The following is a 14,378-nucleotide window of genomic DNA, read 5'->3' as shown; positions in this document are numbered from 1 at the left end:
TTGGAAAGTTTTGTGAACTTGAGTATTGTGAACGAAAAGAGCAATCTGCCAGAGATGCCTTTACTAGTTCAATTGAGTTTGTACAAATCTGGAGGCTGTTTGGTTATGTGCTATTTACACTGGTTAAATATCACTGAAACAAACATTGGCAGAAAATCCATAGGACATACAACCTAACTCCTATATTGGAGATTAGAAAATCATAGAATCACATAAGCTATAAAGGACAGCATGAGTCAATTATTAGTGATGCACCAAGTCAGGACACTATTCCAAGCAATGCGGTTTAACCACAATATTACCTTTATCACCTTAGAAGTGAAGTTGTCTTATCCCTATTTAACAAATAAAGAAATGGAGACAGAGAAACTTTAACTTGCATCAAATCCCAGAATTAGAAAATGAGGGGAGAGTTTCATTGACTGACAAGTTGACTCTATAACTTAAACTATTTCTTGCTGTGATGTGAAGAGAATTTGGAGAAAGATTTCCTACAAATAGTGTCCAATATATGGGCATGCATTTTCACATAAAACCTGAGAGAGCACACACAGAAAAGTTCCAAACACACAAAAATGGAGCCAAATGCAGTTTCTAGTTCCACAATCTCTCATCCAGAACATTGTACAGAGATGCATCTCCTGGATGCAGACTGTAGGCTTTAACCACCAGCTTACCATGAGACAAACTGTGCAGCAGTTTAAGATTTTGCTCATACAGACAGAAAAGGTTGCAGATACACAGTAAAGTTTGTTCAGAAGGAAAAAAAAATCACTAAACAGGTTACAGTGTTTTTAACAATGTGCATAGGCATAAGAAAAAGAAAAAAGGGGCATAGACAGTTATAAAAATAAATAAATAAGTAGTTTAGAAATAATAAATTCTTTAAAGAAGGAGTAAAATAATAAAAGAGACCAGGCCACTCAGACATGGGGAATACACAAGGAGTCTGATTCCTGTAAGTGTGATGTCTTTCAATTTTTTGATTGCTGATAAACAAATGATAGCTGCTGAGAGATAATGTTTCTTTTACAACAGGCTAGGTACCTGTTGATATCAGGTGAGCAAAGGTTAAGCGGTTCAGTACATAAAGATGCATCCACCCAACAGCTAGAAAAGTCTAAAATGATTCTTACCTTTTGCTCAGGACTTCTGTGTTGTATTCCAATTTACACTTTAGCAAGTTGATTTGCATATCCCCAAAACATCTTAATTAAGCTTCAAAAGGGACAATGCTAAAGGCAAATTCTTGATAAGGAATAACTCAGGATTTTCATTTTTTTCCAACTAAGTTTTACATAGGCTTTTCACCTTTGAGAAACTCTCATACATGATTCATATTTGTTAAACAGAACTTGCTGAAGACATAGGGCAGATTAAGGCTACATGCAGACATTCAGGAGCCAGTTCCAGCTATGTAGGAGTTCCCCCTTACAGGTATTATATACCAAAATTAAATCAAGACAAGATAAACAATTTAAATAGAACTATAACTCCTAAGGAAATAGAACCAGTCATTAAAAGTCTTCCAACCAAAAAAAAGCCCAGAAGCAGATGGTTTCAGTGCAGAATTCTACCAGAATTTCAAAGAGCTAATACCAATACTCTTCAAATTGTTCCACATAATAGAAACAGAAGAAACATTGTCAAACTCCTTTTATGAGGGTACAGTTACTCTGATGCCCAAACCATACAAAGCTCCAACAAAGAGAATTACAGACCAATCTCCCTCATGAGCAGTGATTTAAAAATACTCATTAAAATACTGGCAAACCAAACATATCAAAAAAAATCATTTACCGTGATCAAGTAGGCTTCATCCCAGAGATGTAGGGATGGTTCAACATATGAAAATTTGTCAATTTTATATGGTAGTCACCATATAAGCAAACTGAAAAAAAAAATACTCATGATCATCTCATTGGATACTGAAAAAAAAAACCTTCAATAAAATCCAACATCCCTTCATAAAAAAGGTCTTGAAGGGATACAAAGAACATACCTAAACATAATAAAGGCCATATAAGACAAGCCAACAGTCAACATCAAATTAAATGGAGAGAAATTTAAAGAGATTTCATTAGAAACAAGAACAAGACAAGGCTTTTCACTCTTTCCATATCTATTCAACATAGTGCTCAAATTTCTTCCAAGAGGAATAAGGCAACAAAAGAAGATCAAGCAGTACAAATTGGAAAGCAAGCTGTTAAACGTTTGCTATTTACAGATGATATGATAGTATACATTAAGTGACCCCAGAAATTCTACCAGAAAATTCCTATAGCTGACAAAAATCTTCAATAATGTGACTGGATATTAGATTAGCTCAAAAAAAAAAACAGGAGCCCTCTTATATACAAATGATAAATGGGCTGAGAAAGAAATCAGAGAAAAAAATCACCATTTGCAATAGCCACAAATAATATGAAATATCATTGGATAACTCTAACCAAGCTAGTGAAAGACCTGTATGACAAGAACTTTAGATCTTTGAAGAAGGAAACTGAAGAAGATAACAGAAAATGGCAAGATCTCCTGTGCTCTTAGGTAGGTAAGATCAATATAATAAAAATGGCAATCTACAGATTCAATGCAACCCCCATCAAAATTTCAACACAATTCTTCACAGATCTTGAAAGAACAAACTCAGCTTCATATGGAAAAACAAAAAACCCAGAATAACTAAAAAACAATTCTGTACAATAAAGGAAATTCTGGAAGCACCATTTATCTCTGAGTTCAATCTCTAATATAGAGCTTTAATAATAAAGCAGCTTGGTATTGACATAAGAAATAGACATGTGAACCAATGGAATAAAATTGAAGACAATTGACATTAACCCACATACTTATGATTTTTGACAAAGAAGTCAAAACAATATAATGAAAAAATTGAAACATCCACAACAAATTGCGCTGGCATAACTGGATGTCAGAATTTTGAAGGTTGTAAATTGATCCATATCTATTGTTATGCATATAACTCAAGTTCAAATGGGTCAAAGAATAAATCTACCTCAAGTGACAGCATTATCACTCTTGGGCATATACTCAAAGGATGTTCAATCATACCATAAGGACACTTGCTCAACTCTGTTCATAGCAGCATTATTTGTAATATCCAGAACTTGGAAACAACCTAGGTGCCCCTCAATCAAAGAATGTATAAAGACAATGTGGCACATTTATACAATGGCGTATTACTCAACTGTAACAAAAAATGACATCAGGAAATTTGCAGGCAAGTTAATGAAACTAGAAGAAATCATACTGAGTAAGGTAACCTAGACCCAGAAAGACAAACACAGCATGTACTCACTCATAAGTGGATACTAGATGTAAAGTAAAGGATAACCAGACTTCAATCCACAGCTCCAGAGATGCTAGGTAACAAGAAAGACCCTAAGAGGGATGCATGGATCACCCTGGGAAAGGGGAATAGATGATATCTCCCGAGTAAGCTGGGGATGAGGTTAAAGGGGAGGTGATGGAGGGATGGAAACATAAGGTAATGGGATGATTGCATTGAAGGAGGGATGGAGTGGGGAAGGAATGAAAGAGATACCTAGATAAATTGGATCAGTATGGGGTTAGGGAGGAATGTGGTGCTAGGGAAAATCCCAGGATTCCACAAGGATGACCCCAGCTAAGATTCCTAGCAATAGCAGAAAGAGTGCCTGAACCACCAGCCTTTCTCTGTACTCAGATTGGTGACTACCTTAGCTATCATCATAAAACCATAACTCAGTTACTGATAGAAAAAGATGCAGAGATTCACAGCTAGCCAAGCACTGGACTGAGGTCCAGGAATCCATGCAAATAAATAAGGGATACTATGACCAAAGGAAGTCAAGATCATGACTGGAATGCCATAGAGACAGCTGCTGCTCCAAGCTAGTGGAAATTCATAGACTCTAGACTGACAGCTGGGGAACTTGCACGAGACTGTACTAGGCCCTCTGATGTGGGCGACAGTTGTGTAGATTGGTCTTTTTGTGAGTCCCCTGGAAGTGGGACTAGGATCTATCCCTGGTACATGAGCTGGCTTTTTGGAGCCCATTACCTATGGTGGGATGCCTTGGCAGCCTAGATGAAGTGGGGAGGGGCTTGGTCTTGCCTCAAGTTAATGTGTCAGGCTTTTTTGACTCACCATGAAAGGCCTTACCCTTTCTGAGAAGTAGATGTGGAGGGGTTGGACAGATATGGAGAGATGAAGGAAGAGAGGGGGAACTCTGGTGGGTATATAAAATGAATAAAATATATAATGTGTAATTAAGAAATGTAGTTTAATAGTCATCTATAATAATCAAACTAGTAGTTTTATTATCTATATTTTAAAGGTTAAGCAGACATTTTAAATAGATGCATGGTTTTCAAACACTTTAGAGAACTACAGAATATGGCATTGTTATTAATGTTTTAATAACAAGGCTTTTAAAGACAATGATACACAACAACTCCTGACAGCACCAACCTACTTCATAAAAGCAGGATGGGCATCAAAGAACCTATATATGGAGTGTGCTTTCATTTGTAGCAAAAAAAAAATAGCCACTGGATAAGAAACTGCCTTTACCTAGACTGCTAAAAATATGCTATCAAAATTGAGCAAGCAGAACACAAAAGAAAACAACTGTTGAACTTTTCCAAGATAGGGTAGGACAGTCCTTTAATAAATCCTGATTAGCAGAAAAGTCTGATATTCTAGGACCATAAGCCAAAGATGGATGCCCCAATATTACAGAGGAATCCTCAGTTGACTGTCCAGGCAGTCAGGTGTCTTTGTCATTTCATGGTTTTGGAAGTTGCTTGCTCTGAATTTTCTGTTTACTCAGATAATAGTATATCATTATGTCTCTGATAGACTAGATAGTTATAGCTTCCTTTAGTCTGATAGAGTTGAAGACTAGATAGTTATAGTTTCTCTTAGTCTCAATAGAAAGAAAATCAGGTACAAAACTTTGGATTCATCAAGAGAGGCTAGATAATGAAACATTTTCTCTAAATTTGCCAAAAACAAATGGACTGGACATTGTAAATGTAATTCATACTTGATAATTGTTCTTATTATATATAGTTTTACCATGTTAAAGTAAAAACTTTTTCTTTTTATTTAGATAAAACGAAAATATTGTGGAATATTTTTGTACAGTGTGAAGATGTGTCACTGGATTGATTTAATAAAAAGCTGAATGACCAATAGCTAGTCAGTATTTTCAAAGCAGAGAGAATGCTTAGACAAAGGCAGAGTCACCAACCACAGAGAAAGCAGGACTTGCAGGAGGAGAGATAACAAGCCATAAGACAAGTGCAGCATATAGAAATGGGTTAATTTAAGGTATAAGAGCTAGTTATAAATAAACCTAAGGTATCAACTGTGCTTTCATGATTAATAAAAAGTCTCTATGTAGTTACTTGGGAGCTCACAGGTAGTACTGTTAAGGGTTCCTTATAGGTAAAGTACTCATATTAACACCGTCCTCTTGTCCAGCAGCAGGTGGACAGGAGGAACTGGTATTCGGTGGACCCTGCACATCTATTCTAAGTCTTAATAAAAAGCTACTGGATACTTAGAAGTGTCTGCACTTGCTTCTTAAGTACCAATGTGCCTAAGATGATGTGACACTAATTAACCAATTGAAAGCAGCATGATTTGCTGAAGAAAAGTCTTAGAGAAAACCCTATATATTTCAGGAGCTTTAGTAGAAATATTTCCTGCTTTTTAAAAAGGAGATTCATCTTCATAGATACTTCTTGTATCTATGAACCTGAAAATTATGTCACCATTTCTGTGTATGAGGCTTATCCATTACTAAAGCACTTTGATATCCCTGCAGTCATTCACTTCCTGTGGAGAAATGATAAAAGCTGATGAGGTCGTAGCTGTCTGTAACTTTTATGAGGTTCTTTAAGGTGTGTACTTGGAAATGGGCATTTTCACACGCTAAGGAAAGAGATGATAATTTAATGTTTGCAGCACAAACCTATGAAGTCCATTTCATCATATCCTCCCGGCTGTAGTAAGCATCATACCACATTAAAGGAGAGTAGTACATAGTGTTCCTGGTTTATGAATCAATAAGCCTGAATCCTAATTATGCATCTGCCACGGACTAGCTGAGTGATCTCTAGAATATAGTTTTTCCCTTGAGGATGCTCTAAAAAGAACATCTTTATTCATCTAGTGTTTTCTGCCACTGAATCTCTGGAGATATGGCTCAGAGAAAGATGGTGAGTGCCAGATAATGGGTACATTATATTGTCTTCTGGCAAACTGATTACAGTATAAAACTTTTAATCTTAAAGATGTTACAGTGCATAAAATATTAAAATCTACCATTCTCCATTCTTTCTGTGGGCCCTGTTGCCTCTGGCTTCCAATTTGGGAAATAGTGCATACTGACTGTGTTTTATTAAAGGATGATATCTACATACATGCTTTTATCAGAGACTAGAGAAAAACAGAAATCTAGAGAGGACATCAGATTGATATGGTGGTGAAAGAGAAAGGTTAAGGTTAACTGAAGGAAAAGAGGTTCAGATTCCCTACTATGAGGCAATGATAAAGATCCACAAAACCCCCAAATTTTTCTGGATTTTAGTGAATCCAGGAGAAGGCAAAACTTTGAACTTTTCCTGCACGGCACAACAGAATATATAGTGGAGAAAGTGTACTGAATAAGAAAAGAGGTTAGTTGTGAGTGAATTCAAACCTGTTAATTTCTTTTAGCCCATATTAAGTTACCAGGTCCTGTGCTAGGCCTATGATTAAAGAAATAAATCAACCAAACATGTTTCCATCATTTCAAAGGCTTCAGGCTAGGTAAGCAAAACAAATATTGAGTAAAACACTGAGTATTCCATTAGATGTCAAAGCATCATAAGACTATAAGAGATAAGTGAAGGACAATTAGAAAACAGGATAATTTTCACTTCTCTCTAAAACATCAGTGAAAGTTATTTAGAAAACAATATGAAATTTAAGTTTGGAATTTAATACTTAGAAAAGTCGTGAAGACCTTTTTGTGCTATATTCAAGAGTGTAGAATTTGTCTTGTGGAAAGGGAAGACATGGAAACATTTTAAGCAGTGTGGAGTATGAAAGGCTTGATATGATTGAACTGTAATTTCTAACTAGTTTTACAAATTATTCATCAGTCAGAATAACCATTTAAATCTGTGACTGTCAGGTGAAAAACAAATTTGATAGGACCCATGGTGGTTTCAGAAAGAAACACTCCTGCATTGCTGATTAGAGTGCAAATTGGTACAGCCCCTTTGGATATCAGTATGGTGATTTCTCATAAAATTAGGAAACAACCTTCCTCAAGACCCATCAATACCTCTTTTGGGTATATACCCAAAGGATACTCAATTGTACCACAAAGATATGTGCTCAACTTTGTACATAGCAGCTTTGTTTGTCATAGCCAGATCCTGGAAACAACTTAAATTCCCCTAGACCAAAGAACGGTTAAGGAAAATGTGGTACATTTACACAATGGAGTACTACACAGCAGAAAAAATAATGACATCTTGAAATTTGCATGCAAATGAATGGAGTTAGAAAACATCATTTTGAGTGAGGTAACCCATACCCAGAAAGACAAATATATATACTCACTCATAAGTGGCTTTTAGACATAAAGCAAAGAAAACCAGCCTACAGTTTACAGTCCCAGAGAACCTAGACAACAATGAGGACAGTAAGAGACAGATTCATGAATCTAGTCTACATGGGAAGTAGAAAAAGACAAGACCTCCTGAATAAATCGGAAGCACGGGGAACATGAGAGAGGGTTAAAGTGGAGGGGAGATGAAGGGGAGGGGAGCGGAGAAAAATGTAGAGCTCAATAAAGTCAAAAATAAATAAATAAATAAATAAATAAATAAATAAATAAATAAATAAATAAATAAAAAAAAAACTAGTGATCCAGTCTAGGAGTCTAGGAGAGAATAGATCTTGATCTGGAAGAGTGATAGTGGAGAAAAATATGAACTCAAGAGACATTAAAAGAGAACCGATGGGAATGCGGTAACTGTTAGAATATAGGGAGGTACTTGTTTGAATATAGAGAAAGCAGTGTCAATGATTAAGTCTTAGCTCTGGGACTTTGAAAGCTGTGTGGTATCACCTCCTTAGATGGGAGACAGGGAAAGAAGAGCAATGGGTTTAAAGATATTCAGTTTTTAAATGTTATGTGTGCCTGAGGGACTACCAAGCACTTTTGAATCTGGACTTCTCAGATTATTGCCTTGTCATAGCAACCATATAAACTATGTCACTTCCAGAAGAAATAGGAGTAAGGAGATCATGAGTTGACAATTGAATTCTAAGAATACACAATTCTTAACAGTATAGTCTGCAGATAAAATATGCTTGGAATACAAAGAATGTGCCTGACCGTACATTGATTTGGTGCTTTCTGATAATAACAGGGATCTGCTGTGTTTATTTTGTCCTTAATTTTGAGATGTGGTCTCATCATAACAGTCCAGCCTGTCACTGAGTTCACTATGCTGCTGCCTCTGACTCCCAGCTGCTTTGATTTCAGGTATGTGCCATGATCTTTGGCTCCAGATAAATACTGTTTTCTGTTTTTTCTTGCAGCTTGACCCAATGGAATTATTTCTCCAGAGTTTGTTGTTAGAGTTTGAACAATTTCCTAGATTCTACTCTGTTTTATAAAATAAAAATAAGGTTTTATATTCTTTGGATGGTTTTGTGAATATGGCTGTTTTTTTCTGATGCGAGGGGGTGAAGATGAAACACAGGGCATCATGCAATCCATGCACGTGCTTTGCTCAATGAATTTAGAAAATGTAACAATGACCATGTATTTGTTGCACAATTATAAGTTCTGGTGAGTAGCCATGGAATAATGAGTTAATTGGGGTTATATTTACATTTGTGTTTCTTGTTGAAAGGATATTCAATAGTAACAATGAACTTGGTCTCGTTCCAATCAAAATTTGCATACAGCAATCACAGGTGCAATTCAGAACTGGATGTCTCAATAAACAACAATCAATTGTTCTTTATAAAGGATCTTGAAATTCTAATTAGTGAATCCCCTCTATTTTGTATTTTTAAGATTTACCCTTACAAATCACAGTAATGAGAAGCAGGAAACTTCTGAATCTTTAGCACAGATATAGACTGAATCTAATTCAACCTTTAATGCACCAAATAAATTCTCAATGTAAGCAAATGAACGAAAGAACAATGTTATTTGGAGGACACTTGCCATCTTTCTTCTGTAACACATGGAAAAATTAAATATTTTCTAACTTCTCTGGTGTCGGGAAATTATTTTAACTTCTAACTAATGTTACACAAGTTCACGAGTCAGATGAAAATATTTATTGTCATAAACTTACATGTTTTTTCTTAAATATTTTTCATCAAACAATCTTCCCAGAAAATATAGATTATACTGTATTATAATTTATCCCTACTGTATTTGTATACATCTAAACAACCACTCCTAAACACTTAGCCAGAGTAATTAAGTTGTTCTTAACAAGACTTCATACAGAAGCAAGGAAAACACTGAACATAATGTAATTTTGTTGAACAAAATGTAATCTACTATCTTTTTAGACACAAAATAGATTAGAGACCGTGTGTCAATATTTTCTTTAGGGCAGCTTTCACTTCCTGATTTCTCAAACTGTAGATGAGAGGATTTAACATAGGGATCACCATGGTATAAAACACCGAGACCATCTGATTTCCTGCTTGAGACCCATGCCGCGAGGGCTGCAAATACGTGTACATAGTTGTTCCATAGTACAGAGCAACTGCGGTCAGGTGAGAAACACAGGTGGAGAAGGCTTTCTGCTTACCAGAAACTGAAGGAATACCCCAAATAGTCATGAATATAGACATGTAGGAGACAAGAATTACCGTGACTGAGGTGACAAGGGTGAATCCCCCACAGCCAACAACCAAGATCTGGGTTAGCCAAGGATCAGAACAAGCCAATGCCAGCAGTGGAGGGATATCACAGAAGAAGTGTGAGATGACATGTGGCTGGCAGAATGACAGTTGTGTGACGGAACTTGTTACAGCCACCATGTTAAGGAGCCCACCAAAGTAACATCCTGCTACCAAAAGGAGACAACGAACTCTTGACATGGTAATATGGTAAAGCAATGGCCGACAGATGGCCATATAACGGTCATAGGCCATGGAAGCCAAAACATTGCATTCAGCAGAAGCGAAGATTATGAACAAGCCCATTTGAGCCATACATCCAAAGAAAGAAACTTCCTGTAGCTGAGTTAATAAGTTGGCTAAAGTCTTTGGGTTTGTGATGGAAGAGAAACAGACATCAAGAAAGGACAGATTTGAGAGAAAAAAATACATAGGTGTGTGGAGACGGTGGCTGACTTGAATCAGTACCACCAGACCTAGGTTCCCCAGCACAGTGATGAAATAAATAATGAAAAAGAGTCCAAAAAGTGGGACTGCAAGTTGATGGTCATTTGTCATTCCGATGAGGATGAATTTAGTCTCTGCAGATGAGTTCTCCATTGAGGTGGCTGAGAATCACTCCTGACTTGATCAAAACCTCTTTAGACATGCTGTGATAAAAGAAGAGAAAACTAGCAGATACGGGTAAAATAGTCCTACTGCAAACACATAAGTCAGGGACACTAGTCAACCCTTCCTCTTGGCTATAGTCACATTTTAAGGCCCTTTCCATGCAGTCGTGCCATTTCCAGAAAAAAAAAAAGTATAATATGGAAAGGCTGTAAAGAAAGAAAAGCAGGAAAAAGGTTAACAAAACCCAAGAAAGAACAAAGCAGCAAAGGCTTAGGAGGCAAACGGGACCTAATACTTTTTATTAAATGAGTGAGTAAGGGCTTATACTCACAGAATTTCATACATGGACTTACCAAAAATATAAGGTGCTATCAATTATCTCTCTTTCTTCTCCCCCCACAAGCAAAATAAGGTTACAAAATGGCAAGTAGGTGAACTAATTTAATGATAAGTAACTTCTCCTGATACGTTCAGAATCCAAAACATTATTTGACATTTGACTGAAGGAGTCACCATTACTCACTATTTGTGTCGGTCAGCAAAACATTTTTCAAAACCATGGTCATCTTCTGACTGGAATACCATTGAAGGCATTAGGATAGCCTCCAAATGACCGCAAGATGTCGAGCTCAAAAGTGAACATACTATCCTGTGAAAGAGCAATCAAAAAAGGACGAAGCCCTCAGGGTTCATGCAGCTTTCAGTTGCTCAAATAATGCTCTATGATTCCTTTTGATCATTCCTAAACCAAAGGGAACGCAGGTGTAAAATTAGCTGGGACTCCCAAGGGCTTCTAGTGAGCAGCAGCGTCTAGGCAAAGAACCACATAGCAAAGTGGTTGGTGTCAGATGGTATCAGGAGTATGTGAGTTCTGGTCCTCACTCTTGTGCTCACAATTTATTTCTGATGCCAGGTTGCTACCTCACACAAGCTCCAGGCCCTTCCGCTAGCTAAAGATCAGACAACAGAATGTGTGCATCTATGCAGCTCCATCTCCACGTCTAGAATCTAAGCCACCTCCCATTCCCTCTGAATCAATAGACAGCCATGGTGCAAGAGAGTCTAGAGTGGGGTCCTCAATTTACCCAAGGGCAGCACAAGAGGACTGCAGAAGAAGAAGATCCCAGCCTTGCCAAGAAGGAAGGTCCCAGGATGAGGACACATATTTTTTGAGCTGGATTTGAACCTCAGGTGTTAAAAAGAAAAAGTTTGCTGTAGCTGTAATCCATCAGAAGACATAGGTTTATCACTTAGAAAAATAGTTAACATTTGAGCCTATTCAATCGCAGGAGAGAAACTCTGTCACCAAGAACTCAGCCTACATCACGTTTAGTTCACACTGGAAAAGAAGGGCAAAAGCAGCACGTACGCTATGGAACTACTGTGAAAATTCAATGACATCTTTTAAAAACTACTTGGTACATAGTAAAATGCTCACTAAAGTATTTCCTCCATTCTTTCAGAGCGACACTTATCTGTGTTGTGTATTTTCTGCCTTATTTGTTCATATTTCACTAAATGCAAGCAGAGGCATCATCTCTGTCCCTAGTATCATTGCAAGGAGTCAGAAGAGAACCCTTGGTGACTAGCCAAAGCATATATCTCCCGACTCCACTCCCTTCCCATGCCATCCTCCCAACACACACTTTTGTCAGGACAGATGAAAAAGGGCCTGTCAGTTGTAGTCGTTCTAATCCTTCGCTGGTTTTGTTTGTTTGTGGTTGGTTTTTACTACTCCAAAACTGTTTGAATTGCCTTCTACTGCTGCGGTGTCACATGGAGCATTCCTCAATGTCAAATGGGGAGAAAGTTGGCGGCGGGGGGGGGGGGGGTGATGGAAAGAAAACTGCTTTCGGATAAAAAAGACAAGGGTGAAAATGCTGGAGCTAATTCACATTGTCAGAGGACAGTGAAAAACAGTAAACAAACCCACAACTACCTCGACTCCCATATTTTGTCATCTCTGAAACCAGAAAAGATAACAGCCGCTATTCCTGATTGAGGGTTGGCATGACTATCAAAGAAGATAATGAATGTGGAAGTGCTCTGTAAACTTGTGAAGCGTGATACAATACACATGGAACAGATCCCTACTATTATTCCATCTCAGAAGGTGGGAGAGGGAGGAGGAACGCGTCAATATGCTCATTTCTGCTGCCTGTTCCCGCTCCTGCTTACAGCGCCCAACTCCCACTCACCCCCACACACATCATCTGCCATGGCACTCAGCATGAGTGTTTCAACCTGTGAAGGCTGAAACCCACAGCGCTAGGCTGTGCACACACCTGAGATCTGAAGGACGTCAGGCTCCTTACAATGTTATTCTCACAGTCCTATGTCATTTTCTAAAAAATTCCCATTTTAGGGTAACTCTTTTCCTCGGCATCTGCATGCATTGTAAGTATTCAGTAAGAACACTTGAATGAGTGACTGCCACTCTTAAAAACACTGTGAAATCTTTTTTTATATTTAAAATAAGATTGAATTGCTTTTTCTTCCCCAAAGGAAATAAACATAAAAAGTAAGGCTTTTATAAAAGAATGATTTGATACTCCCATCCTCACACACTGCTGCATTAACTACTGTCATGATGACAATTGAGCGGATTTATTATTACCTTCGATGATGTGTCTTGGCTATTTACTTGTTGAAAAGACTCTGACACTCCTATTTGTTGAAGAAGTGACCTTTTACAGGTATTTTTAATTCATTCCTCTGCTTGTTCATACAGGCATTTACATTTACAGTACCTACTTCAAAAAGTTCATTACATTTTTTTCTGTTCTTCAGTTAAGCAGTTCACTGTGACTCTTCTAAATATAACTAAGCATTTTAGAATTTAAAGAAGACTTCACTAAAATGTTTTGAGTGTTTACTAAGTACCAGGCTTCTAAAAGTCATCTATTTCAACCCACTAACTTTTAGTTAAAGTAAAAAGCAAGCATCTAGAAAGGACAAATGACGTGGTTAAGAACTCAGTAAATGAGAGGTCGTGCTGCTGTTGAAACCCAGATATTCTGGCCGGATGCAGGGCTCTTTATATAATACCATTTGACTTATTCTTAACTTGTTTTCTGAAGTTATTCTAGTGGGAACACTCCTTTGCTTGCATTCATTCCTCCACTAATGGATGAAAGTTAATTCTCTGTCACTGCGTTTCAGTTATGTGATCGGCAGAAAATGGCTTTCTGGTTGCGGGTCCTAGTTCTTTCTTCGGGAAAACGAAACAGCTAAACTATGTGGTCTCTGAAGCTCTTTGCAGCCTTACTCTCTAATTTCCCATGGCTCTGTGAGTCATACTGTTCAAAGGTCACCAGCCAGTCTCAATATCTGACAAAGGGAAGCAGCAAGAGCAGATTTCTATGGTGATGTGCGTCTGTGCTCTACAAACCTTTCTGCTCTTCACTGCCCTTTCCTCCCTCATTACCAGTAATGTTCTGTTGGTATTTGTTCTTCTTGGAAGTCACTGAAGACCACCGAGGGAAGAGTCTAAGAGGGGCATTTTTCAAATTTCATCCTGACATTAAAATACAAAATACTTGCCCAAAGACCTAGAAGTATCCTAACAATTGGACTGAGTTTTGAAATGGATCAACCTATCTAAAACCTGATTATTTATCTAAACTTGGAAATAGGACTACTTACCTTTAGTGTCTATTTTGATGGAGACTATAACAGAGATCTATAACTTGTCAAAATGCAGAAAAGAAGTATTGTATGGTACCCAGCCACAACTGATAAATCTGTGATGTAATCCCTATACCTAAGGCTCAGGGGAAAGATTTGTAAGAGCCATAAAACCAGGACACCTGTTCCTAGGTAGAGT

At 37.5% G+C, this 14,378-nt stretch overlaps 1 protein-coding gene across 1 annotated transcript; it reads right to left on the bottom strand.

The window, feature by feature from the left end:
* Positions 1–9,616: 9,616 nt before the first annotated feature.
* LOC125410733 (olfactory receptor 5AR1-like) lies at positions 9,617–10,540 on the bottom strand. Its single transcript, XM_048450434.3, has one exon. It carries the CDS (start codon positions 10,538–10,540, stop codon positions 9,617–9,619), a length of 924 nt encoding a protein of 307 aa, XP_048306391.3.
* Between the last annotated feature and the right edge of the window lie 3,838 nt (positions 10,541–14,378).

The sequence above is a fragment of the Myodes glareolus genome, chromosome X (genome assembly GCF_982192425.1).
Source record: "Myodes glareolus chromosome X, mMyoGla1.1, whole genome shotgun sequence".
Lineage (NCBI taxonomy): Eukaryota > Metazoa > Chordata > Mammalia > Rodentia > Cricetidae > Myodes > Myodes glareolus.
This window is presented reverse-complemented; position numbering and strand designations above follow the sequence as displayed.

Excerpts from the sequence above, each read along its gene's own strand:
- LOC125410733 (XM_048450434.3), bottom strand. The coding sequence starts at position 10,540 with ATGGAGAACTCATCTGCAGAGACTAAATTCATCCTCATCGGAATGACA.